General features: G+C 40.9%; 1 protein-coding gene across 1 annotated transcript; it reads left to right on the top strand.

Moving 5' to 3' along the window:
- The first annotated feature begins 870 nt into the window (after nucleotides 1-870).
- On the top strand, nucleotides 871-27438 carry LOC128742694 (acetylcholinesterase). The gene is made up of 7 exons (XM_053839132.1): nucleotides 871-1117; nucleotides 19714-19827; nucleotides 19901-20438; nucleotides 20499-20696; nucleotides 20761-21468; nucleotides 21538-21710; nucleotides 27323-27438. The coding sequence occupies exons 1-7, from the start codon at nucleotides 874-876 to the stop codon at nucleotides 27436-27438; spliced, it is 2091 nt and encodes a 696-aa protein (XP_053695107.1). The 5' UTR covers nucleotides 871-873.

The raw sequence follows: 27438 nt of genomic DNA, 5'->3' as shown, positions 1-27438 counted from the left end.
ATGAGAGTGTTCTATTATTCTAGCTTCAAAGCGAAAAAGCAAAAGCGCCGATGCTTAAAACGATGTTGATGCTTTGGATCTGCATCGTCGTCTGCTGATGTTTATATCGCACATTTTTAGCACACGGATGTCCTGTACCGAGCGCCTATATACAGAAAAAGTTTCGCTAAATAAAAGAACTTTTCAAATGCAGGCCGACGCTGACTATTAACTGTTCTGCCGAAGTAGTATATGAAGTGAAAACTTGTAATAGCGTAAGCGAATTGCAGTAATAATTGCTTTAGTAATATCTCCTGATAAAGCTCCTTGCGCTTTTTTCGCCTTTCGGGGAACGAGCTGGCCTGATTATCTAATTAAGATAACGTACACGCTACTAATTGGGGCTATTCGCAACTTTTCCAATTTTCTTTTACACAGCGTGTGTTCGCAGCATGTTTTGGACGAAAGTCGTCCTGCAAAGATTCTTATATATTTAATATATAAGGTCATTTGTTCTTGGTAGCCTCAAGAAATTGAACTTCTTTTAAAATATGTTCTTCATTAAGATATAATAATTTTTAAGTTACATCAACTAAACTGTTTTTGATAACTCAATCAGCGTAAGAAACATAGAAAAAAACATCTCACTTCGTTAATGGTAAATTAAATATATTCGCGTATGGATCAATGCTATTTATGATGAATTGTTCATTATACAAGTTGTGTGTTTATGGTGAATGACCCTCTGAGTTAAAACCACTCTAATAAAAAGAACTTGGGTTGGTTTACAGCAAATTTTATATATTTAAACAAACTTATTTTCTCTGTTGTTTTGTTCAGAATCACAATATTCATGTTTTTAAATTACTTGCTCCTTCCAGATTTCTCCAAGCCATGGAGATCCGAGGCCTAATCACCCGATTGCTAGGTCCATGCCACTTTCGACATCTAATATTGTGCAGCTTGGGACTCTACTCCATCCTGGTCCATTCAGTATACTGTCGACATCATGACATCGGTAGTTCGGCTGCACACCAGCTAGGATCGAAACACTCGTTACAATCATCATCCTTGTTATCGTCATCCTCGCAATCGTCGTCATCGTTAGCTGAAGAGCCAACGTTGAATAAAGATTCAGGTAATTATGGTTTAAACTTCACTGCACTGTTACTCGTTCTCTTTTTTCTCAATCTACTCCAAATTTATTGGCTCGCTTTTTCAATCTATACGTATGTTTACCCTCTTCAAATCATTTTGTCGTTGAAGTTATCTATTTTTCCAGCTTTTATCGCAACGATCTCTATGTGCCTGTGAATGTTCTGATTTCGAATGTATACTTTACTATCTTGTATCTGCCTTGCCTTCTTCATCTGTACATGCACATTACCTTACCAAATGACATATCCAACGTCTACTGCAGTCTGCAGGTAATATGTACGAATATCGTCCCGTGTAATGTAACATCGTTATCAATCTAATAGTAATAAAATAAGTAGTTAAGTATTTTAAAAATGATATCTATATCTGATTGTCTCAGCGATGTATATTTACGCTACTTACTTAATAAGCATTGTTATACCAATTGCGAATCAACCTTGAACTTTATTTTAAATATTTCTTGATGGACTTTAACATTCTGCCTATCCGCCAAGAAAAGATTATAACTTCTTTCTTTGATAATTACTATCATTTATGAAATAACTAGCTATATCCCGCGTGTGTCACCTCTCATATAATTGAGAGCAAATCAGAGGTACCTAACCTAATTTTCTATTTTTTCAGCAAAAAACACTTTTTTGATGTTACCACATAGCCTTATAATGGCAACGAAGATAACCGGAATATCTGCTCTAACGCTATGAACTCAATAGTCCGTATGAATAAAACAGTTTGCTTTGCTTTGCCCGTGTAAACCTTATGGAAGAATTAAAGCAAACTCTTTTATTCATATGGCTAAATGAGATGCAATAATTGTTTTGAATCTTTGCTTAATGCAATTCTCACCTCGAAAATGTGGCGTCTTGTCAGGGGCTTGGTTTTGATAACAGATTAAATAAGACGCTTATAGCATTAGATTCTGAATCTCAAAGCCGGAAACAATTATCTAAGATGTATCCGAAAATAGTCATAGGTTCTTCTAGAAACCAACTATGGACACTAGCTTCATTGTTGAAGATTGTTGTGATTTGATATGTCACACCATATGTGTTTCTATTTCTATTTTGATCCGAGCCCACAATGCATTTCAAAGGAACTTGTTCGCAACCTACAACAGGCCGTATGACCTCTGAGATACACGAGATAATTTACAGTACTTTTTCTGTCAAATTCTGATGTTTTCTGAAACATCCAATCCAATCCAGTGCTGTACCCAACACGCATCCAGATCACTCGGTCTTGGACTGCTGTTCTCCGGTCACCCCTAACGTAACCTGAACTAAAACCTAGAACTAGCATCTTAAAGACAGTGAATAGTGTAGATTTGCAAATTACGAGGTTTTAGCTAATTGCACAATTCATGTAAGGCCCTGCTCGTGGCCATATCTGCCACTTTATCTGACGGCTCACCCTGATGTCACATATCACTAGTGTTAAGTGTACCCAGTACTAGTACTACGAGCTCTCTATTGACACGATATATTTAATTTTGATAGACCTCTTGATGAACCTAGTTCTCGCAGCTTTTCTCGTGAGAGGTCTAAGCACCTCTTCCACAGTTCTACGGTAATATCATTGAGATCGATTTAAACTGCGAAGCCTAGAAGCATCCGAAACTTCATGATAATTTACGCATCCGCACTTTGCATAGGACGGTTCATAAGGGACCGTGCAATAATTACGTAAGGCCTTTTTCCTCATTTTTGAACCCCCCCTCCCCCCTATATAAGATTTTGTAAGATTTTGGCCAATCCCCCCTCCCCCCCGTACAAATTCTTAGTAAGATTTTTTGAAACATCAAAAATCAAGTTTTATTTAAAAAGATAGACATTGAAAGAATATTGAAACAGTCAACAAAGTTCTAACAAGTTCATAAAAACCAAAGTTCAAACAAATTCATAAAAAAACAAATAATATCAATTATCTATTGTAAATCCCTTAATCCCCTCACGAACAGAACGTATTTCAGCATTGAGGTTGTCAATAAATGTTGGTGTATGCTCAGAAACTCACTAGCGTTCACTTAATTCGCATTGATCCAATCTAAATCGTCTAAAAACGTGTCCTCGTCAAGTAGTATGCAAAGAACTGCTTTGCCTCTTCTAGATGACACACGACATGGTCTTATGTTGGAATTGGCACTACGTTGCGTCTAATGTACAGATCTGTAATGACCGCGGTTTCCTTTGAAGCAAAACACAGACCCCACTCTGGCCACATACGGCAGGCAAGATATTTGGGAACAGAAGAACAATATATCCCAAGAAACACTTTTGTTGTATAGTAGCTTATCAAGCACTTGTTTCATTGGTACAGCTATACATTAATTGTGTAAGCTACTTTTAAACAAAAATATTTCTCGTGATATCATAAGGGATTGCGGCTGCCTTGCGGGATTGAGATAGGAAATTGCAACGAAATATGTTGGAATGATCCCGGGCAATCTGTAGAAACGAATTTGGTGAATTTCACACCGTTCTGCATAAATAGTATGAGCGCCAAAGCGCAAGTAGATACAGTTTAGACTGATTTGAAGGCCGCTTTTGATACCGTTAATCATACTATTCTTTTAAGCAAGTTGGAGAAACTTGGGTGTACCACAAGATTGTGCAGATGGTTGGAAACTTACCTTACGGATAGGCAACTCTTCGTACAACTTGGCAACTGCCGGCCTGCCGCGTTTACAAATGCTTCTGGTGTGCCACAGGGTAGCAATTTGGGACCATTGCTATTCTGTATCTACATAAATGATGCAGCGTTACTACTCAATGAAGATGGAAGGCTTTTCTTCGCTGATGATCTGAAAATCTATCTTGAAGTCAGAAGAATCGAGGACTGCAGAATGTTGCAGAAGCTTCTGGACTTGTTAAGTGACTGGTGCGTAAGGAATCAATTGTTACTGAGTGTGGAGAAATGTTGCGTCATCAGTTTCCATCGCATTAGAAGCGCAATAGAGTTCGATTACGAAATTTCCGGATCAAAATTGAATAGGGTAGAACAGGTGAAGGACCTTGGAGTATTACTTGACGAGAAACTCACCATGAAGTCCCACATTTCTGCCATCGTTGACAAGTCCAATCGTAGTCTTGGGTTCATATTTAAGATTGCTGGTGAATTCAATGACCCGATCTGCTTCAAAGCTCTCTATTGCTCTATTGTACGGTCAACGCTGAAATTTGCGAGCATCGTTTGGAACCCGCACGAGTTTATCTGGTCCGCCAGACTGGAAAACGTACAGTGAAAATTTGTTCGACATGCACTTCGTCACCTTCCGTGGAGGGATCAGCAAAACTTAACACCGTACGAAGGCCGCTGTCGTCTGTTGGGTTTAAGCACGCTAAGTCGACGAAGAGAGGTTTCGCAATCGTTGTTTGGCTGCAAGCTTTTAACTGGCGAATATGATGCACCGGACATCCTATCGCAAATCGGACTCTACGCACCTTCAAGAGTCTTACGACCCAGAATGATTCTACAGGAAGACTCCTATTCAACGCAATATGCTGCCAACTCTCCCATCGCTTCCATGATCAGACAATTCAACTGCTTTGCTGACCTTTTTATTTTTGACGAACCATCACGCATTTACCGCTAACGAATTCGTGCACTTGACAATGTAAATACTAATAATTAAGTAACTTTTAAGTATTCATTTAGACCCAAATTGTCCTATGAATTATACGAATAAATTATAAATTATAAATAATAGCATAAACCGATGACATCAGAGACTCTGGAACAAGTAGGCCAACTGCTGTTTCCTTGAGTGGACAAGGCTAAAATACTCAGCAGGTTGCTATGCATTTCCTTGCAGCATGAAAGATTTCGACACTTCACAACTTACCTCATCAATTTAAAAAATTTTGTAACAAATAACATAAGTTGCTATTAAAAATGTGACTTTTTCATAATTTTTTCGTGTGTGAAAATCTTACGTAAGAAATGATTAAGCCCCCCTCCCCCCCAAATAAGATTTTGTAAGATTTCGCGGAACCCCCCCTCCCCCCATAATGCCTTACGTAATTAGTGCACGGCCCCTAAGAATGCTGCCTATAGCCACTCGTCAAAATGTGGAACAATGCCAAAAGAAAGAGAGGCAGCAAACCAAAGAAGAACTAGACCAAACCCGTGCTTTCAGTCTTTGAATAACAAAAAAAAAAGTTCAGTCAGTCTTTGACCTTGAAATGCGCGGTCAGCCATTAATATTAATATTTTTTGAATTTCTACAATTGAAGGAGGGACGGTTGGGGAAAGTAATGAAAATTTTTTGGAGTGGTGGGGAAAGAGCGGGAAGGTGAGGGGAAGGGGGGTTATTGGTAGCTACGCTTAACAAGTAGTCGTTGTGACTCCTACCTTTTCTGCAATGCTGGAAGGTGCAAGGGTCGAGCTATAATCTATGATTATACCCGGATTTTAACTCACAACACCCGCCAGGGCATATGGCTCGCTGGTACCCGTGTACCTATGAACTGCAGAGGCGCTGGACAAAAAGAGATTGCGCCACTTCCTTGTTAAAGTAGCGACGTAGGGTAATTGATCTTGAATGGACCTATTTAGCGCTTTTTAACACCACCACTCGCACTCCTGCTCAATTTACTCGTCATTTATAAATAATATGTGGTGATGTTACTATTTGTTGGAAAGTACCACCTTTTTTCTACATTATCAGTACTTTAAAAATGTATAATTGATGAAACTTTTATTAAATATATCGTTTTTTGCCAAAGCCTTTTTTTGATCTTGAATGGACCCAACACGATCTTGAATTGGACCTATTTTTGATTTTGAAATGGACCTAAATTTGGATTGTCATAGTTTCTTCCATGTAAATGAACAAAATAATAACAAAGAATTTTTTTTAATAGTACAACTACACTACTGTTAGTTATTAATAGGACACAAGGTTGAACAGCTTTTACCTTTCTTATACTCTGTTAGAAAGGTATGAAAGTCGGTTGAAAAATTTGAAATCAGTCACAGTCGCCGAGGGTCTTGTTTTTATGTCAGCCCAACTATTGAACAATGTGACTGTGACTTGATATGCGTTATGTATGTATCTGTGTGTGAATAGAAAATAGATGAACCTTCCTATTTTCTATCTGGTACAGTTCTTCATCGACTATCATTTAAAATTAAAACCTAGTATCTAACCTTACCTTTAAACCTAGTAGAATTACCAAGTTTAATTTTTTCAAGCACCATTTACAGTATGATTTCGAATTTGACAACAGATGCGTGTCGCCTATGTTGCCAAAATCGAAACCGTGGCAAAATCTAGACCATTTTTTAACTGAAAAAATTGCATATAAATGTGTCAAAAATTGTATAATTACCACTAATTAACGAATTTTTCACGATTGCAACGGTTTTATATTCAAAATGTTCGACAGGGGCTGTCGCAAACCTTTAGATACTTTGCAGTAAGACGTAGTCCTACGTCAGTAAAAGTCTGACCTTTCGAAATATGTAGTCACTAAATAAAAACTCGAACCCCACTGTACTTGATAAACTACGTTTAATACAAGTTATATTACATATTTTTAATGAATGGTTTAAATTTTTGAAACTAATAGGCGACATAATTTTTTTATGACGTAGAAATCGTTTCAACCATATCTGAACAACAGGTAATAATAAATTCCCAATATACAAATGTCACACACAGATACATACATAACGCATATCAAGTCACAGTCACATTGTTCAATAGTTGGGCTGACATAAAAACAAGACCCTCGGCGACTGTGACTGATTTCAAATTTTTCAACCGACTTTCATACCTTTCTAACAGAGTATAAGAAAGGTAAAAGCTGTTCAACCTTGTGTCCTATTAATAACTAACAGTAGTGTAGTTGTACTATTAAAAAAAATTCTTTGTTATTATTTTGTTCATTTACATGGAAGAAACTATGACAATCCAAATTTAGGTCCATTTCAAAATCAAAAATAGGTCCAATTCAAGATCGTGTTGGGTCCATTCAAGATCAAAAAAAGGCTTTGGCAAAAAACGATATATTTAATAAAAGTTTCATCAATTATACATTTTTAAAGTACTGATAATGTAGAAAAAAGGTGGTACTTTCCAACAAATAGTAACATCACCACATATTATTTATAAATGACGAGTAAATTGAGCAGGAGTGCGAGTGGTGGTGTTAAAAAGCGCTAAATAGGTCCATTCAAGATCAATTACCCTACGTCGCTACTTTAACAAGGAAGTGGCGCAATCTCTTTTTGTCCAGCGCCTCTGCAGTTCATAGGTACACGGGTACCAGCGAGCCATATGCCCTGGCGGGTGTTGTGAGTTAAAATCCGGGTATAATCATAGATTATAGCTCGACCCTTGCACCTTCCAGCATTGCAGAAAAGGTAGGAGTCACAACGACTACTTGTTAAGCGTAGCTACCAATAACCCCCCTTCCCCTCACCTTCCCGCTCTTTCCCCACCACTCCAAAAAATTTTCATTACTTTCCCCAACCGTCCCTCCTTCAATTGTAGAAATTCAAAAAATATTAATATTAATGGCTGACCGCGCATTTCAAGGTCAAAGACTGACTGAACTTTTTTTTTGTTATTCAAAGACTGAAAGCACGGGTTTGGTCTAGTTCTTCTTTGGTTTGCTGCCTCTCTTTCTTTTGGCATTGTTCCACATTTTGACGAGTGGCTATAGGCAGCATTCTTAGGGGCCGTGCACTAATTACGTAAGGCATTATGGGGGGAGGGGGGGTTCCGCGAAATCTTACAAAATCTTATTTGGGGGGGAGGGGGGCTTAATCATTTCTTACGTAAGATTTTCACACACGAAAAAATTATGAAAAAGTCACATTTTTAATAGCAACTTATGTTATTTGTTACAAAATTTTTTAAATTGATGAGGTAAGTTGTGAAGTGTCGAAATCTTTCATGCTGCAAGGAAATGCATAGCAACCTGCTGAGTATTTTAGCCTTGTCCACTCAAGGAAACAGCAGTTGGCCTACTTGTTCCAGAGTCTCTGATGTCATCGGTTTATGCTATTATTTATAATTTATAATTTATTCGTATAATTCATAGGACAATTTGGGTCTAAATGAATACTTAAAAGTTACTTAATTATTAGTATTTAAACCGTTGCAATCGTGAAAAATTCGTTAATTAGTGGTAATTATACAATTTTTGACACATTTATATGCAATTTTTTCAGTTAAAAAATGGTCTAGATTTTGCCACGGTTTCGATTTTGGCAACATAGGCGACACGCATCTGTTGTCAAATTCGAAATCATACTGTAAATGGTGCTTGAAAAAATTAAACTTGGTAATTCTACTAGGTTTAAAGGTAAGGTTAGATACTAGGTTTTAATTTTAAATGATAGTCGATGAAGAACTGTACCAGATAGAAAATAGATGAACCTTCCTATTTTCTATCTGGTACAGTCGAATATTTTAGATCTCAGGGTCACTCAATTTCGGTGGACAAGGAGGTATTAATTTTGTCACAAGTCAAAAGGGGAGAGGTGCTTAAAGAAAACTTTACATCCCCCAAGAAAAAAATCAGAGGGGTTGAGTATAAGATACGACCATGGATGACGGACTACAACGTTAGTCCGGTTGCATGATTTTGAATATTTTGCTAAACTGATTTTTAATCTATCTGTCAATCGACCAAAAGACCGATTTTGTTTTCATAAGGGAACCTCTTCCCCTTGCCCCTACGGCTCCTTGAAGATAGTCGTTCAAAAAAAACATGAATTGCGGTACCATGGATTGGCGCTGGGGGCTTATCCGAATTGAAAAATTCCAATACGACATGAAAGAACATTTAATTATCTCGTGTTTGATCCATCCTTTTTTAGAATCCGAACACATAACAAAATGGCGGACATTGATACATAAAAGTATGGTTTTTAAGCGAAAAAATTGACTTTAAACATTTCTAAAAAATACAAAAATTACAATATCAAGAAAAGGATGGGTCAAACACTAGATAATTTTGTTGGCTTTCAAACAAAAAAAGAATCATAAGAATTGCTTGAGCCGTTCTTGAGATATTTATGGTACCGACTTTCAAAACCTGGTTTCGAGAAAAACGACGTTGAAGTTTTTACTCGTTGTTTAAGCGCTCCAGACATGCGCGGTACAAATAGCTGTAACTTTGTCAATATTTGGAATTCATGCAAACGACTTCAAACACATATGGTCAAAATGTTAATCTTTCGAAACAATCAATTAAAAAATTTAGGTTTTAAAAAATTGAAAAGGAGGCATAGTCCCTTAACAGAAGGCAGTTAGTATCCCTCTTATCTTTTGATCCATCTTATCTTTTAATCAATGATGGTTAAAATTTTTGTACAATACTGATTTTGTACAAATTAAGTTTATATTATTTTAAGCATAAAATGACATATGTTAGCTAACTAATTAGGAAGACTTTTTAGTTTCAAAACTAGAGGCTACAATGTACAAACACTACGAAGCAACTACGAAAAAGGATGAGTGATAGTTAGTTTTATCAATATAATTCAGTTTTTATTTAGGCTATAAATCAAGCCAACTTTCAATATCCCGTGCTTATAGATTAATTATAAACGGAGATACTATAGTGACAACAAGCAGTTTTATGGAATATAGAACGGCGTGTTCGTTGGTGGTAGGCAATGATAGCTACCGGCAGTGATGTCTCGGAGCGCAAAACTAGGTCCATTCTAAAATCAATACTAGGTCCATTCAAGATCAAAAAAGGGGGTTAACATTTTTAAGGAATTTGAAGATTTTACTGGTTTTACTGAACTTTTAAATACCTAAATCGAAATTACAAATATTTTAGCATCAATTTAAGAGCATTGTTTTATTTCAAACCAGAAGGGTTCCGGGTAGTAACAGTTTGAAAATACTCTATGGTGACTGCCAAAACGCTGAAAAACAGCAACTTTTAAATACGCGGCAATAAAGTAGTTTTGGCTATAATTTTAATTTAATTTTAGTATATTTACGTTCAGAAATGATTAAAGATAAACATAAAAGCTAAATACAGTACAAAGACTTTATAATTATATCCTATAATTCTTATTTAAAAATAGGTCCATTCAAGATCAGAATTCGACTAGGTCCATTTCAAAATCATTTACCTTATGTAGTTGGGCTATTTTTAGACACAAATTGTGCCTCTTCCTCTGTCAACTGTAGAAACCACCGACCGAGAAGTTTTAATCTAACTTGTTTTTACTGCCAGGACGACGACACTATGCAGGCCCTTACGACTTGCAAGGTACTGCGTGTGACGCTGTTCGTCTGTCAGCAATTCAAAGTCAAATACTAAAAACACGAGTTTGGTCTATTTCATAGGAACGGAGTCTTTCTCTGAAAGCCCGCGCTGAGAATCGCGGCTAACACGCATCGTATTTTCATGGTAATATCCGCCCACATTAAGCAAACACTCCAACCAATCATACCAGATTGCATTCAAGACGAGCAAAAGTAACGTTGTTGCACCTCATAGAGTTACATAGCGTTAGCGTTACATAGCGTACCTCCAATTTGCTCTCAATTAGACGCGAGGCGATGCGCGCTGGTTACAGCTAGTATCCAATAATTTATATCGGATAGAACGGAAATATGTAATTCCGACGAAGCAAGAGCGATAAGGTGCTCTAGCCTTGTTGCAGGTGACATGTAAAGAACGGCACAAACAATCAACAGTTTTGCACCGTCCATACAATATTTTTCCAGATCTAATTTTACAAAGATGTCCAAGAAATTTCGTTAGAGATTTTTGAAAAAATAGAAGACTTCGAATTTTTTATATATTATTTTCGTTCATACATTTGCGAATTTTACCCTTGTACAAAAGGGGTATATATTACATTGCAATGTAATACCAATGCATTGGTATTAGTATTACAGAGAAATGTATTACAGTACACGCTATGTCGGAAAGCACTTATTAGTTAACTTTCGTGCACCTCAGATTTCTCTTCACAAGATATTAGTATTGGTCAAAATAATGAATTTAAACAAGATCTTGAAATATTCTATCTCGGGTTTTTCACAAAATTCAATTTTTAGACTAATCTCAAGTTTTTAGTCTTGACCTTGAAATGCGGTCATACATATATATTAATATTTTTTGAAACGATGGTTCTACAATTGATGAAGGGACGGTAGGGAAAGAAATGAAAATTTTTTTGGTGAAGGTGGGGAAGAGCGGAAAGGAAGGGGGGGGGTATTGGTAGCTATGCTTGACAAGTAGTCATTTTGACTCCTACCTTTTGTCCAATACTGGAAGGTGCATAAGTCGAACCAAGCTGTAATCTGTAAGGTTGTAATCTCAGATTACAGCTTGGTTCGACTCATGCACCTTCCAGTATTGGACAAAAGGTAGGAGTCAAAATGACTACTTGTCAAGCATAGCTACCAATACCCCCCCCCCCTTCCTTTCCGCTCTTCCCCACCTTCACCAAAAAAATTTTCATTTCTTTCCCTACCGTCCCTTCATCAATTGTAGAACCATCGTTTCAAAAAATATTAATTCAATTTTTAAGTTTATATAGGAGTCACTCCTATTGTTTTGACCAATACTAACACCCTATAAAGAGAAATCTGACATGCATGAATGTTAACTCCGATCCCGACCTCCTCGTGGTACCAGCCGGAATACGAGCAACCTTAGCGGAGATCGGGTAACCAACCCCGGTGGAAACTAAGGTCGTATACTAACCGGGAAGGAGGTAGTGAGTCTCGGCACTATAAGATGGCAGCCCCATCGCGAGACTCGGTAGTGTTGCCCCAGTACGGCTACACACCTAAATAAACTTAAACTAACAACATTCAAGCATATTCGGAGCGGAATATTCGGCATCGACCTAGGCGACGGAACAAGGACGACGTATGGAGACTCGGGACTTGGAACTGCAGATCGCTAAATTTCGCAGGTTGCGAGCGGGTGCTGATTGAACAGCTGGAACCCCGCAAACTCGGCATCGTAGCTCTGCAGGAAATCTGTCGCAAAGGAGAGAAGGTATGGAAGATACGTGGCGGAAAGGCCCAGTTTTACCAGAGCGGTGGCGCTACCAACGAACTGGGAACGGGCTTTGTAGTGCTGGGCGGAATGCAGGATCGCGTGATAGATTGGAAGGCGATCAACGAGAGAATGTGTGTATTGAGTATAAAGGGTCGTTTCTTCAATTATAGCATCATTAACGTGCACTGCCCGCACGAAGGTAGACCCGACGATGAGAAAGAAGCGTTCTACGCGAGGCTGGAGGCAACGTACGACAGCTGCTCGTCACGGGACATCAAGATCGTCATCGGGGATATGAACGCCCAGGTCGGTAGGGAAGAAATGTATAGACCGGTGGTAGGACCCCATAGCCTGCACACCGACACAAACGATAACGGCCAACGATGTATAAACTTCGCAGCTTCCCGAGGCCTAGTGATCCGAAGCACCTTTTTCCCGCGCAAGGATATCCACAAAGCCACCTGGAGGTCACCTGACCAATGTACAATGAACCAAATTGACCACGTTCTCATAGAGGGCCGGTTCTTCTCTAACATCACGAACGTACGCTCCCGTCGGGGTGCGGATATCGATTCTGACCATTACCTAGTAGCAGTACATGTGCGCTCAAAGCTGTCCACCGTATACCGGACACGTCAAAGCCGCCCTCCTCGGCTGAACATCAGGCAGCTAGATAACCCACAAGCTGTCGAGAACTACGCGCGAGTACTGAATGAGGCACTGCCTTCTTCCGAGGAGTTAAGTGCTTCAAACCTCGAAGACGGGTGGGGCAGAATACGCTCGGCCATCGGAGAGGCCGCTACCGAGGCACTAGGTATTGAGCCTCGGAGGAGTACACAAAATGATTGGTTTGATGGGGAATGCCAACAAGCGGTGGAGGAGAAAAAAAATGCTTGGAAAAATTATCTAAGTATTGCCACTAGAGAGAACCTGGCCAAGTACCGACGAGCTAGGAACAAGTTGACCACGATCCTGAGGAGAAAAAAGCGCCAAAAGGAGGACAGAGATCGTGAAGAATTGGAGCAACTATTCCGAGCTAATGACACGCGCAAGTTTTATGAGAAGGTGAACCAAACTCGGAAGGGCTACACACCGAAACCTGACATGTGTAGGGACGAGGGAGGGAATCTAATTACAAACGAGCGCGAGGTGGTCGACAGGTGGAAGCAGTTCTTCGATGAACACCTCAATGGCGAAGTCGCAGAAGGAGGCGGAACGGAAATTAACCTAGGAGCGCCCATGGAAGATAGTGATGTCCTAGCACCTGATCTCCAAGAAGTCAAACGAGAAATCAGGTTGCTGAAGACCAATAAAGCCGCTGGGAAGGACCGCCTACCGGCAGAGCTTTATAAACATGGCGGAGAAACGCTAGCAAAGGCTCTACACTGGATTATTTCGAGGATTTGGGAGGAGGAAAAGCTACCGGAGGAATGGATGGAAGGAGTGGTTTGTCCCATCTACAAAAAGGGTGATCGGCTAGACTGCTGCAACTATCGTGGTATTACGCTGGTAAATGCCGCCTACAAGGTACTCTCCCAGATCCTGTTACGCCGGCTGTCACCACAATAGCCCAAGGTTTCGTAGGGAATTATCAGGCGGGTTTCATGGGGGCTCGCGCAACTACGGACCAAATTTTTACTATCCGGCAGATCTTGCAGAAATGTCGGGAGTACAACGTGCCCACGCATCACATCTTTATTGATTTCAAAGCAGCATACGATACAGTCGATCGAGACAAGCTATGGCAGATAATGCACGAATACGGTTTTCCGGACAAACTGACGCGACTGATCAGAGCTACATTGGATCGAGTGACGTGTTTCGTACGCATCTCTGGGACACTCTCGAGTCCCTTCGAGACGCGACGAGGGTTGAGACAAGGTGACGGTCTATCCTGCATGCTGTTCAACATCGCTCTTGAGGGGGTGATCCGACGAGCGGGCATTGAAACGAGAGGCACGATTTTTACCAAGAGTAGCCAACTTCTAGGCTTTGCAGATGACTTCGATATGATTGCCAGGAACTTTGCGATTGCGGAGGCAATCTACGCCAGACTGAAAGCGGAGTCTAGGAGAATTGGGCTAAAAATAAATGCATCGAAGACCAAATACATGAAAGGAAGAGGCTCAAAGGAAACAAATGTGCGCCTCCCACGGACGGTAACCGTTGACGGCGACGAACTAGTGGAACGAAGTGGTAGAAGAGTTCGTGTATTTGGGATCGCTGGTGACCGCGGACAACAACACTAGTAAGAAGACCCAGCGGCGCATCCAAGCGGGAAATCGGGCCTACTTTGCCCTTCGTAAAACGCTACGATCAGGAAGCATACGCCGCCGCACGAAGCTAACAATGTACAAAACCATTATTAGACCGGTAGTTCTTTATGGACTTGAAGCCGTGACGCTGCTTACGGAGGACATACGCGCCCTTGCCGTGTTTGAGCGGAAAGTGCTGCGGACGATATTTGGCGGAGTACAAACTGAAAGCGGAGAGTGGCGGAGGCGTTTGAATCACGAGCTACAGGCACTGCTTGGGGAGACTCCCATCGTACATCTAGCGAAAGTTAGCAGGCTACGGTGGGCCGGACACGTCGTAAGGATGCCGGACGACTGTGCGACGAAAATAGTCCTCTTCAACAACCGGCACCAGGAACAGGGGGGCCCAACGTGCACGATGGCTCGACCAGGTCAAGAGCGATTTGCGACTTCTGAGACGACTAGGAAATTGGCGACGAGTGGCCCAAGACCGAGTTGAATGGAGACGAGTGCTTGAAACAGCACGAGCCACCCCGGCTCTATGCTGCTGAAGAAGAAGAAGATGAATGTTAAATAATAAGTGTCTTCGGATATAGCGTGGGGAATTATCCAATGATGTTACAAACCATTTGTGACAACCGAATTATGACTAATTTTAGTCGTAAATAAGTTTCTGCAGTCATAAGTGCCTAAAATGTGCGGTTTGGGTTACCATGTTTATAGAATTTTGCCGAAAGTCGGTCCTTTCTGGCGGTTCTAATAGTCTGCAGCTGTCCTATTTCTTCGCATCTGCTCGAGAACGTTAGAGCAATTTCAGCTCAAAACGCTGAAAAAACGTCATTTTCGATCCGACTATTTTTGATTGGAATGAAATTTTGCTGATGTGTTGGGTACCACGCAAGAACTCATTTTCCACTAAACTTGATTTTTTTTCGTCAAGAGTAACTTTTCAAAAGGGCGTCTTTAGAAATGAAATTACTTTTTTTCAAAACACCATACATATCTTGAAAACTACTTATTTGATCAAAATGGCGTCAAAGGGGAAAAAATTACACTGAAAAACTTTTCAAAACCATGATAAAAATTATAAAATGTCAATTATCTCAAAACCATCCCCTCCGATCTGCATTTTTTTAATATAGCTTAAATTATGCCCTTAAATCTGGTGATCTGGTGCCCTAAAATCTGGATCGATGGACCAGCTGTTCATTTTAGGGCATAATTTAACATTTAACATTTATTAACATTAACTCATCTGACCACAACGTCTACATGAATAAATCATTACTTTACAACTAACTATAGTACATTTAATCTTCGTCTAAAACTATCACTAGAACAATGAAAATCAAAAAACTGTACACACGATTGAACAAGCAACACATAGCTCTAATTGGTTAAGTTATCTTTAAAAAAAATTAGGGAAATCGGAGGGGGAGGTTTTGCGATAACTAACATTTTATGATTTTTATCATGGGTTTTTCTTTTCAGATGTTAAATTTGCAATAAGGCCATTACAAATATTTAAAAAAGTTTTTGTCCGTCCGGTGTTGGGCCACTGAAGTGGGGGGGGGGGGGCGAAAAAAAACAAAGAATTTTTTAATCGAGCAAAAAAATGGATTTTGGGCATTTTAACTTAAAGTTTAAACGTAAAAACCAAATCTATGCTTGCTGTTGTTATTTTTCATGCAAAAATCTACGAACTAAAAGACAAAAACGAAAGAAATTTTTTTGGGCGAGTTTCGGAAATTCCACTTTTTGAACTTCCATTTCTATTTCGTGCTAGAAGCGTAAACTCAACTCGTACACTCATTTTTCGAGTTTTTCTAGCTGTAGAGCCCACAGACAATTGATTTTATAAAAAAAAACTTAACTCATATCCTACAAATTATGCACCGATTTTTCAAGCCAATTTCCAAGGGGGGGCGGGGTGACAAAAACTTTGAAAATGATTTGCAATGGCTCAACTTGAAAACGGATAGGCATAAGAAAAAAGTTCATATGACATAATTTGTTCAAAATGATGCGGAGAATTTGATTTTGTTTAAGTTTTACCAAATACTGCAGAATTTCGATATTTTTGAAAAATTTGTCAAATTTCAAAATTTGTCAAAATCCGAAATCATGTCCATCGTTAGCTCAGCATCAAATTTTAGGGCATAATTTAAGCTATCTTAAAAAAGATGCAAATCGGAGGGGATGATTTTGAGATAATTGACATTTTATAACACACTTAATTTTTAAATACACAAAAAAACAAGTTAAGTGGAAAATGAGTTCTTGCGTGGTACCCAACACATCAGAAAAATTTCTTTCTAATCAAAAATAGTCGGGTCAAATCGTTTGGCTAGTTGAGCTGGAATTGCTCGTTAGCCGAAACGCCGTTATCGTTGTGGAAACTTTCAGGTTTACATCCGTTCTACCTCCTGTCATATCGCTATTGAGATGCTCATCGAAAAACTGTTTACACTCAAGTACTTTTTTACACGGTTTGGTCTATCGATTCATAAAATGGGGCGACTTAGGGACTATTCTCTTATTACTCTTTTCATCCCTACATATATCAAGCTTCGGAGTTTATCTTTTACGGGATTAGTTTACCTTTTTATAGAACTTGCGCGTCACATTATTCCGGAATAGTTGTTATAATTCATCACTATCACTATCCTCCTTGTGGCGCTTTTTACTCCTCAGTGGACTGTGGTCAACTGGTTTCTTGCTTATCGGTAAGGCTTGTTCGCGATAAAATCTGGACACTTCAATTTTGCAATAAAACAAATTTGCTAGAAGTTTAATCCATGAAACAATTTTATATCATTTATGTGTGTATCGTTAATAATTATCAATCAAATTAACATTACTTATTTGATCTGCATGAAAAATTGGTGAACTTTGGAGTTTACCCTTGCCATGAGGGTCAGTGCAGACTTGTTGGCAACCAATTTAGCTGCGTTTGTCCAAGATTTTCGAAATTTATCTATAGTTGTTGCTTGTTGTTTGTGCTGGGGCAGCTCTCTCTTCACCAAAGCCCAATACCGCACGGTGGGGCGTAACTCTGGACAGTTAGGTGGATTCGCCTCCTTCGGTACAATCATGAATGTGTAGGAACGGTAACAATCGTTTCTGCAGGCATTCTTTACGGTATATTTCCTTGTTAACCGTTCCCGTAGTGATGTAACTTTTGCTTGCTCGACCACAGCTGCATATGGTCTGCCATACTAAATATTTTTTGGGGAACTTGGCTTTCTTCTTTGTCCTAAAATGCTCTGCAACGCCATTCCGTTTCATGGCAGTGTAAAAAGACATACCAGGAAGCTGTTTAAAGTCTTCTAGTACATACGTTTCATCGTTCATTATAACGCATGGAAACTTCGTTAAATATTCACGATAAAGCTTACAAGCGCGTGCTTTGGCCGTCGTATTTTGCTTATCATTACGGTTTGACACAGTCCTCACCTTGAAAGACTTCATGCCTTGTCGTTGCTTAGAAATGTGCACGAATGTTGGCGACATTTTTTATTTTACGAGCAATGGTACGTACAGAAAGATCTGGTCTCCTCGGTAATATTTGTTTTACCTTCGCATCCTTGTGGTGGTTCCTCAGATCCGTTTTTGTTCCACTTCCGTTCTTCCTAGCTGTTTTCAAGCGAGTATCGAACGATTTTAAAACACTGTGAACAGTGCTTGGAGGAAGCTTTTTGGAATGTTTTCTTAACGAGAGATTCGGATTTTCATTGCGACCGCACACAATTGCTTTTCGCACCTGCTCTTCTTTCGACGCCATTTTACGCTGAGCGCTTGTAATATAAACAAGCGTTATATTTTCAGAAAGAACTGATATACGTCTACCACTCTGCAAAATATTTCACTCATTGTTAATGTATTTCCGAAGCTGTGAGTGTTTAGGGGTGTCCAAATTTTGTCGCGAATAAGCCTAATTTGGTCAAATTTTCCCTAGTGGCAACGCTTGGTTAGTTTTTTAAGCCTTCCACTGCTTGTCGGGATTCCCCATCAAACCAATTATCTAGTACTGTGGTAGCAGGCTCTCCGATGATGGCCGATTATATTCTTCTCCAACCGTTAACGAGGGTTGATGCACCTAACTCTTCGGAAGAAGGCAGTGTCTCATCCAGTATTCGCGCGTAGTTCCCTGCGACGAGTAGATTGTTTAGCTGCTTAATATTCAGCCGAGGAGGAAGGCTTTGCCTTGAGTTGTACGTCAGAGTCATTATCCGCACACGGTAGGGAACGTATGTTACTAATGTTAGAGGAGAACCGGCAACCTTGGTTCATTTGGCTCATTTTACGATGGTCACATCTTCAAGTGGCTTTGTGGATCACCAGGCGTCGGTATGCTGCAAAGTGTATACATCATTGACCATTATCGTTCGTATTGGTAGTAAGTGTAGGGTGTGGGACCCTATCACTGGTCTAAACATGGCTTCCCTACCGACCTGGTCATTCAGTTCAGATCCCCATTGACGATCTTCATGTCCTATGACAGCGGTTCCCAACCTTTTTTGGTACGCGAACCCCCTGACGGAATTTCCTGTGCCATTCTACAGCAAACTAAATTATTGGTGCAACCCGGGGGTTTGCGAACGCCCATTTAGGAAACACTGTCCTATAGCGAATAGCTGGCGTTGCCTCCATAACACTTCCTTCTCAGCGTCGGTCACAGTGCACGTTGATGATGTTGTAAATCAGTGCTGTCCACGGTATAGGCATGATGTGGGTCAACTTAAATCTCCTCATTAGATCCGCGGGCCGGAATGACTTCTGACATTAACAAATTTAATTCACCATCCATCAAATCAGTTTGCGGGCCGTAAGGACCATATACAAGAGCCGCATGCGTCCCGTAGGCCGCAGTTTGGCAATCACTGCTGTAAATGAAGAAACGACCATTTATCCTTAATAGAGATATCTACACACTCGCTTACCAATCAATCATGGGAGTTAGCGACGGACTTTGGGCATATGGACTAGGCATAATGGGTGGTAGGCATTATGAACTATAGGCACAATGAACGATCGGTAAAACCTGTAACGCTACAATCAGAATGACAATTTTCAGCTGCGCACATTCCTGGATGAATATGTAAAGAAAACAGTAAGTCTTCCGTACTGTAATGAAATGCGTTTTTCCTTTTTTTTTTTCAAACAATTGTGTGAGTTCAAATAATGCAAATAACTCCGAGTATGCTTTCCAGAACATAAAACATATTCCCTTTGAATGCATTTTTATCGATTCCTTGTTGGTTGTTGTTTTTTATATCCGTGTATTGTAATTCAATTTTCAGATGCATTTTTTACACCATATATAGGTCACGGGGATTCTGTTCGAATTGTAGATGCTGAACTAGGTACGCTAGAGCGCGAACTTGTCCATGGCACTACTACCCGGCGTCGAGGCTTGACGAGGAGAGAATCTAGTGCAGGTAAACGTTTGCCGTTACAATCGACAGTTGAAATGAAAACAAAATATAAATAATCAAATTTCCACAACTTCAGATTCATCCGATAATGATCCGCTGGTTGTAACCACGGATAAAGGAAAAATCCGGGGAGTCACGTTAGAAGCTCCCAGTGGAAAGAAAGTCGACGCCTGGATGGGAATCCCCTACGCACAGCCTCCGCTAGGACCATTGAGGTTCAGACATCCTAGACCGGTCGAAAAGTGGGTGGGGGTTCTTAATGCGACAAAACCACCAAATTCGTGTGTTCAGATTGTGGACACCGTGTTTGGTGACTTTGCCGGTGCCACTATGTGGAACGCAAATACGCCACTATCGGAAGACTGTCTTTATATTAACGTGGTTGTGCCACATCCGCGACCAAAGAATGCCGCTGTCATGCTGTGGATTTTCGGAGGAGGATTCTACTCGGGCACTGCAACTCTTGACGTGTATGACCACCGAACGCTGGCATCGGAAGAGAATGTCGTCGTAGTTTCACTGCAGTATCGCGTTGCTAGTTTGGGATTTTTGTTTCTGGGGACACCCGAAGCTCCTGGAAATGCTGGATTATTCGATCAAAATTTGGCCCTACGGTATGATTTGCCAACGCTTTCCGTTGCGCTATGAAAAGTAATTTCCTTTCGTTTTTCTAGGTGGGTTCGTGATAATATTCATAGATTTGGGGGTGATCCTGGTAGGGTCACACTATTCGGTGAAAGTGCTGGGGCAGTCTCCGTTTCCTTGCATTTGTTGTCAGCACTTTCAAGGGATTTGTTCCAGCGTGCTATTCTACAAAGTGGATCACCTACTGCCCCTTGGGCTTTGGTTTCTCGCGAAGAAGCTACGCTTAGGTATGCTAAGTTCGAACACCTAGCCTAGGATAAAACGAGTTAATCTTTTTTTTTCCTTCAACAGAGCTCTTCGTTTGGCCGAGGCTGTGAAATGTCCACATGATGTAACGAAACTAAGTGAGACTATCGAGTGCCTCCGCGCCAAAGACCCCAACTTACTAGTAGATAACGAGTGGGGCACCTTAGGGATTTGCGAGTTTCCTTTCGTTCCAGTTGTCGACGGTGCATTCCTTGATGAGACGCCACAGCGATCTCTAGCTAGCGGCCGGTTCAAAAAGACAGACATCCTTACTGGAAGTAATACTGAAGAAGGATATTACTTTATTATCTACTACTTAACAGAGCTATTAAGAAACGAAGAAGGAGTTACTGTATCAAGGGAAGAATTTTTACAAGCAGTCAGAGAACTGAACCCATATGTAAACGGGGCAGCCAGACAAGCCATTGTGTTTGAGTACACTGATTGGATCGAACCCGAAAACCCAAACAGCAACAGAGACGCCCTAGACAAAATGGTGGGCGATTATCAGTTCACTTGCAACGTAAATGAATTCGCTCAACGATACGCCGAAGAGGGGAACAATGTGTTCATGTATCTGTATACTCACAGAAGCAAAGGTAATCCTTGGCCTAGATGGACCGGTGTAATGCACGGTGATGAAATTAACTATGTGTTCGGTGAGCCACTGAACCCAGCGCTCGGATATATTGAGGAGGAAAAAGAATTCAGCAGAAAAATCATGCGGTACTGGTCCAATTTTGCTAAAACGGGGTAAGTTTTTACTCTAAGTTGTTAAATTACAGCGATCTGCATTAACATCTGTAATAATTCTAATTTCAGCAATCCAAACTCTAATCCTCCAACCGCAGAGCTTCCAGAATGGCCGAAACACACCGCTCACGGCAGACACTATTTAGAGCTGGGTCTGAACTCAAGCTTTGTGGGTCGAGGACCACGACTGCGGCAGTGCGCATTCTGGAAGAAATATTTACCACAACTAGTAGCAGCTACCTGTGAGTATCGATAATTGTATATACTTACTTTATTAACTACATAAAAGTGAACTCTGAAACCCACGAAAGAACATACTCCCTTTAAATGTCTATGTTCACCTCCGTACTCACTTTTCTCCCTCTAAAACATTGTTAAACTTTTCGTCTGTTCCGTAACACTAGCAGGATGGTTTAAAGCCTATGTGAAGCCTAGGCGTTGACCAACCGTGCCAGCATTTAGCGTCTGCAAGGTAGAATATCATTTCATCAATCTAGCCTGCACTCTATGTTAATAGCGGCTCACAACAATGTCTGACCCGGACCGGGAAGCAGAATTATGAAACATGCTATCTCGTACACTAAACATAACAGAGCAGCCCCAACACGAGACACAGGAATCTGGCCGTTGTAACGCAACCTATCAAAATACAACAACTACGAACAGCCAAAATTCGATATGGAACACTTAGCATGAACGCAGGAAGGACATGGAACTGCATATTACTGGACATCGGAGGTGGCAACAGGATGCTCCTTTCTGGACATTCTAGAGATATGTCGCAAAAGCGTGAAAGTGTAAAAAGTTTGGGAGCGGTTGAACCCAATTTTACCGGAGCGGCGGAGTCTTTAACAAGTGGAGAACCAGCTGTGTGGAGTAGAAATGAGTGACTCAGAAGGAAAGGGGTGTAAGTGACAAAAAGTAAATTTCGAGAAAATCGGATCCAAAGTTAAGCTACAAGTCAGCTAGAAAATTCGTCAGGTTAAAATACAAAAGTAATGACGCACTATGGTTCTGTTAACTTCACTTTACTAATTTCTATTGAAATCTTGGAAAAGCATTTTAATTTTTGGGATTTATAAGACATTTTTGAAAATGTTATTTGCACTTACACACCCCTTTCCTTCCAAGCGAAACCCAACTTTTATTTTGCTCTTTTTTTTCATGTTTCTAAAAAAGTCATTAAACGGTAAAATTTTGACATGAATTTTCTAGCATGCATAAAACCATGCTCAAAGTATCGTTTCCTATCATTATCTCGATTTTTTCAATTTTGTCACTTACACCCCTTTCCTTCTAACCCCCTCAAATACAAGATTTCGTGATAGAGTGGAAGGTGATCAATGAGAGGCTGGGTTTGTTGAGGATTAAGCCTCTTCAGTTATCATCGTCAACGTGCACTGCCTGCACGAAAGTAAATCCGATGACTAGTAGCAAGCATTCCACATGCAGTTCCGTCACAGAACATTGAAATCATCAGGGATATGAACGGTCGATAGGGAAGTGTTTTCTAGACCTGATTGATAGGACTCAATAGCCCGCCCCTCCCCCGCAAAGGTAACTATACAGCCAACTGGTGATCATCTACCCAAAGAAAAATGAACCAAATCGATGACGGTCGCATCTATTCCCAATTTATCGATCCAACATCATGAACATATGCTCCCTACGGAATGCGGTCGGATTGTGTGCTAGAACCTGCGAATGGTACACCATTCGCGGCAGACCTCTCCTCCACGGCCAAATATTCGATAATTAGACAGCCGAAGACTACGCTATCCAACAGAATGACGCACTACCTTCTTCCGTAGAGCAAGGTGCTTCGATCTACGAAGGCGGACGGAGTAAGGTATGGTAGACCGTCAGAAATGCCGTAAGAAACAACGCGTGCATCAAATGATTAGTTTGACGAGAAATACCAGCAAGCGATAAAGAGAAACTTTTCTCAGTATAAACATCATGAGAGAGAGTATTGACGGGCGCAGAACGAGGTGACCACGATCTTGCGAAGCAAATATACCAGAAGAACGACAGAGAATGTGAGGAACTAGAAAAACTGTTCCAAGCTAATGACAAGCACATGTTCTAGGAGGAAGTGAACTAATATCCTAACGTAGCCCTTAGGAGATTAGTTCACTTCCGAAACCTGACATACTTGTAGGGACGAAAAGAGAAACCTGATCACAAACGAGTGGACGGCGGTCTAAAAAATAATGAAAACTAATAGGTATAACCGCCAACAAAACTGTACAATTGAAATAGTAGAATGCTAATAGTTATGACGAATAACGCACGAGCACGAATTTTCGATTCAATTCACGCGGCTAATCAAAGCTACCCTGAAACGCGTGGCTTGCTACGTGCGCCTTTTGGAGACACTCACGAGTCCCTTCGAACGGCACAGAGAATTGCGGCAAGACGTTGATTTTCCTCTTAGTTATTTAGACGTCAGAACCTATCCGGGTGCTAAGATTGATTCGGGACACTACCTAGTGATGGTGAAGATACATCAAAAACTTCTGTTGTGAACAATATACGATACTAGCGCCTGCCACGGTATAATCTAACGCGATTGAAGCAACCGGATGTCGCCGAAAGCTATGCGTTATCTCTCGTCGAAACCGCACTGCCGGAAGAGGGTGAGCTGGATGAAGCCTCTCTTGCGGACTGTTGGAATGCTGTGAAAACAGCCTTTAACAGTATAGCGGAGAACATCTTAGGTCGTGTGGCACCGAATCGACGTAACAAATGGTTTTAAGACGAGTGCCAGCAGATATTGGATGAGAAGAACGCAGTGCGGGTACAAATGTTGCGTAGAGCCACCCGTCAGAATGTGGAGCGATACAAACAGAAGCGGAGGGAGCAAGTCCGGCTCTTCCAGGAGAAGACGCGCCACCAGCAGTAGAAGAAATTCGAAGAATTCGAGCAGCTGTACCGCTTCCATGACACACAAAAGTTCTATCAGAGACTAAACAAATCTCGCAAGGGCTACGAACCGCAGGTCGAAATTAAAGGGGGAAGTTAAAGGAGCCATCCAGCGGGTGAAGAACATCAAAGCAGCGGGAAAGGATGGTATTGGAACGGAATTTAAAAAAATTGGCCCGGACAAGTTGGCCAGCTGTTTGCATCAACTGATTATCGTGGTGCGTCTCAGCGGAGACAACGCAAAAACTGCAGGTATTCATGAACCGGTGCCTGCGATACATCATTCGTGCCTGGTGGCCTGATAATTGGATATCCAATGAGTAACTCCATCGTCGGTATCATCAACAGCCGATAGCCACAGAAATTCGTGAACGTAGGTGGAAGTGGATCGGACACACCTTGATAAAAGGGGGGACGAGGTTTGCAGAGAAGCACTCGACTGGAATCCACAAGGACAGCGTATAAGAGGCAAACCCAGAGGCTCATGGCGACGGAGCTTAGCCAACGACATCCGGGCTGTAGACAAGAATCTGTCCTGGGCTTATTAGACTTATCATGGCTACGATGGTTTGGATCCAGTGCTGTGTGAGAATCTCGGGTGGATTGTCGAATCCATTCGCATCTTGCATGGGACTTTGACAAGGAGATGGTCTTTCCTGCTTGCTATTCAACATTGCGCTTGAAGGTATTATAAGACGAGCGGCAATCGAAATGCGGAGCACGATTTACAATAAATTCCGTCAATTTATCTGCTTTGCTGACGACGTGGATGCTGTCGGCAGAATATTTGAGGCGGTGGAAGATCAGTACACCAGACTAAAACGCGGAGCAGAGAAGATTAGGTTGAAGATAAATACGTCCAAAATGAAGTATACCGAGTGCGACAGGGCCCACTTTGGCAGTTAGTCGACAAGTTTGTATACCTTGCCTCACTGTTAACACTGTCCAGCCGTGAGATTAAAAGGTGTATTATCAGCGGAAATCGAGCCTACGACGGACTCCACAAACACTTGCGGTCGAACAATCTGAGCCCCCGTACAAAGTGCATACTGTACAAAACGCTAATTACACCGGCTGGCCTCTACGGGCACGAAACGTGGAAACTGCCAGAAAAGGACCTACGAGCACTCGGAGTTTTCGAACGGCGGGTGCTAAGAACCATCTTTGGTGGAGTGCAAGAGAAAGGTATATGGAGGCGAAGAATGAACCACGAGTTCACGCGTCTCTACGGCGAACCCAGTAATTAAGAAAAAGGTTAGGGGGCATCCATAAAGTACGTCACGCATATAGGGGGGAGGGTGGGTTGACCTAATCGTGATGATTTGTGACGTAGGGGGGAGGGGGGGTATGAAGTTATGTGACGTCACATGAAAAAAAAATCAATTGGAAAATTTATTCGGGAAATTATAATTTAGCCTTCATTTGAAGATACAACTATTGAAGGCTTCTATAAAATTAACGTACTGATAGATTTTAAAACAAATAGTTAAATTTTTTGAATGAACACTGTTTTGAACATATATGTGTGAACAGGACTCATTTATTCTATGTAGTATGAACTCTCCATTAAGGCTTTACAGAATATGCAGTACACCGCTGAAGAGCTGCTTGAGTACCGTCCTGCCTAAAAGATTTTTGCAACCGCAAATAGCAGTCGCACAAACTCCTGAAGGGTTACGGGATGCTCCCAGAGACCCACGGTAATGTTTTCCCTTGATATTCGTGCTGAACTCAATCGATGAACAAAAACTCATACCGAAGTTCCACGGCTGCTTTTAAGGTTTTTCGGTATAATTTATACTGCCCCTCACTCAAAAGCTCTCTGAAGGATAGGGTTTAAGCCACTTGCGGATTAAATTTCGCATCTAAGGTAGTGTTGAATGATTACACGATTGAAGAAATACACAAAATGACAAAGTCCCTCAGAAAAGTTATACCAAGGCGTGTTGCTGCAAGACGTCAGCTGGAAGTCCTGATTCTTTCAACTAGATCAGACGAATTTGAGTGGATGAATGTAAAGGGCGTAGATATGCGCTAAACATTAATCGACGGCACATCAGCGATTTCTGAAGCATATCCGATTGCAGCAATTGAAGGTCATCTTCAAAATCCGTGAATCGATGACATAAGAAGCTCGAAAATTTTCCTTTTTTTATTTGCTGAAATTCATTTGATAGCTTTAAATAAAAAGGTTGGAATGAATATTTAATTTTGTTGTTGTGAAGCGGGGGGGGGGATTGCCGTGACGTGACATACTTTCTCAGGGGGGGTCACGAATGTGTGACGAAATGTGACAAGGGGGGGAGGGGGGGTTGATTTTGGTCAAAATTTGCGTGACGTACTAAATGGATGTCGCCTTATAGCTGAACGGATGCTAAAGTGTCTGACAACTTTCCGCTCTTTCTCCTTCCCGTCTTGCCTCACCCTGAAGACACTATCAACACTTTTGTATCATTACTTCTCCAATCTCCTTTGTTTCTTCGAAAGACTATCGTAATAAAAAATATTTGAATATCTGACTTCATTAATAAAGTCAACACAAAGACATGAGGTTGATCTATTTTCAAAATGATTGCGCTGCTCGTCCAATTTTCACCGTGCCTGACAATGACAACTACGGACAGCTCCAATCCGATTCACTCACTGTGATTTGTGTGAGTTCAACAATTCAACAACTCCAGTGGATGATCTGGGATTTCAACGAAATTGTTCCGGTGACGCCATGATGTAAACGAATGAACTGATTATGACAATAAATGCCTACTCCTACCTCGATTCTATAGCAATATTTTGTGCGGCCCGGTTTTTTTTGTGCCCAGCCTTTATAGGTCATGATTTGACCTCGATGGCTGATTTTTTCTCGATGTTTTCGTCTAGTTTTAAAAACCGCTTAACCAATTAATAAACAATTCTCATTTGTTATTTTCAGCTAATCTACAAGCAACTCCTGCGATTAGCGTACCCTGTACAAGCAGCGCAGCATCCTATCGACCCCTGTTACTTCTAATAGTGTCCCTAGTCTTAGTAATGCGATTTAAAATATAA

This window comes from Sabethes cyaneus, chromosome 3, assembly GCF_943734655.1.
Source record: "Sabethes cyaneus chromosome 3, idSabCyanKW18_F2, whole genome shotgun sequence".
In the NCBI taxonomy this organism is placed as follows: domain Eukaryota; kingdom Metazoa; phylum Arthropoda; class Insecta; order Diptera; family Culicidae; genus Sabethes; species Sabethes cyaneus.
This window is presented reverse-complemented; position numbering and strand designations above follow the sequence as displayed.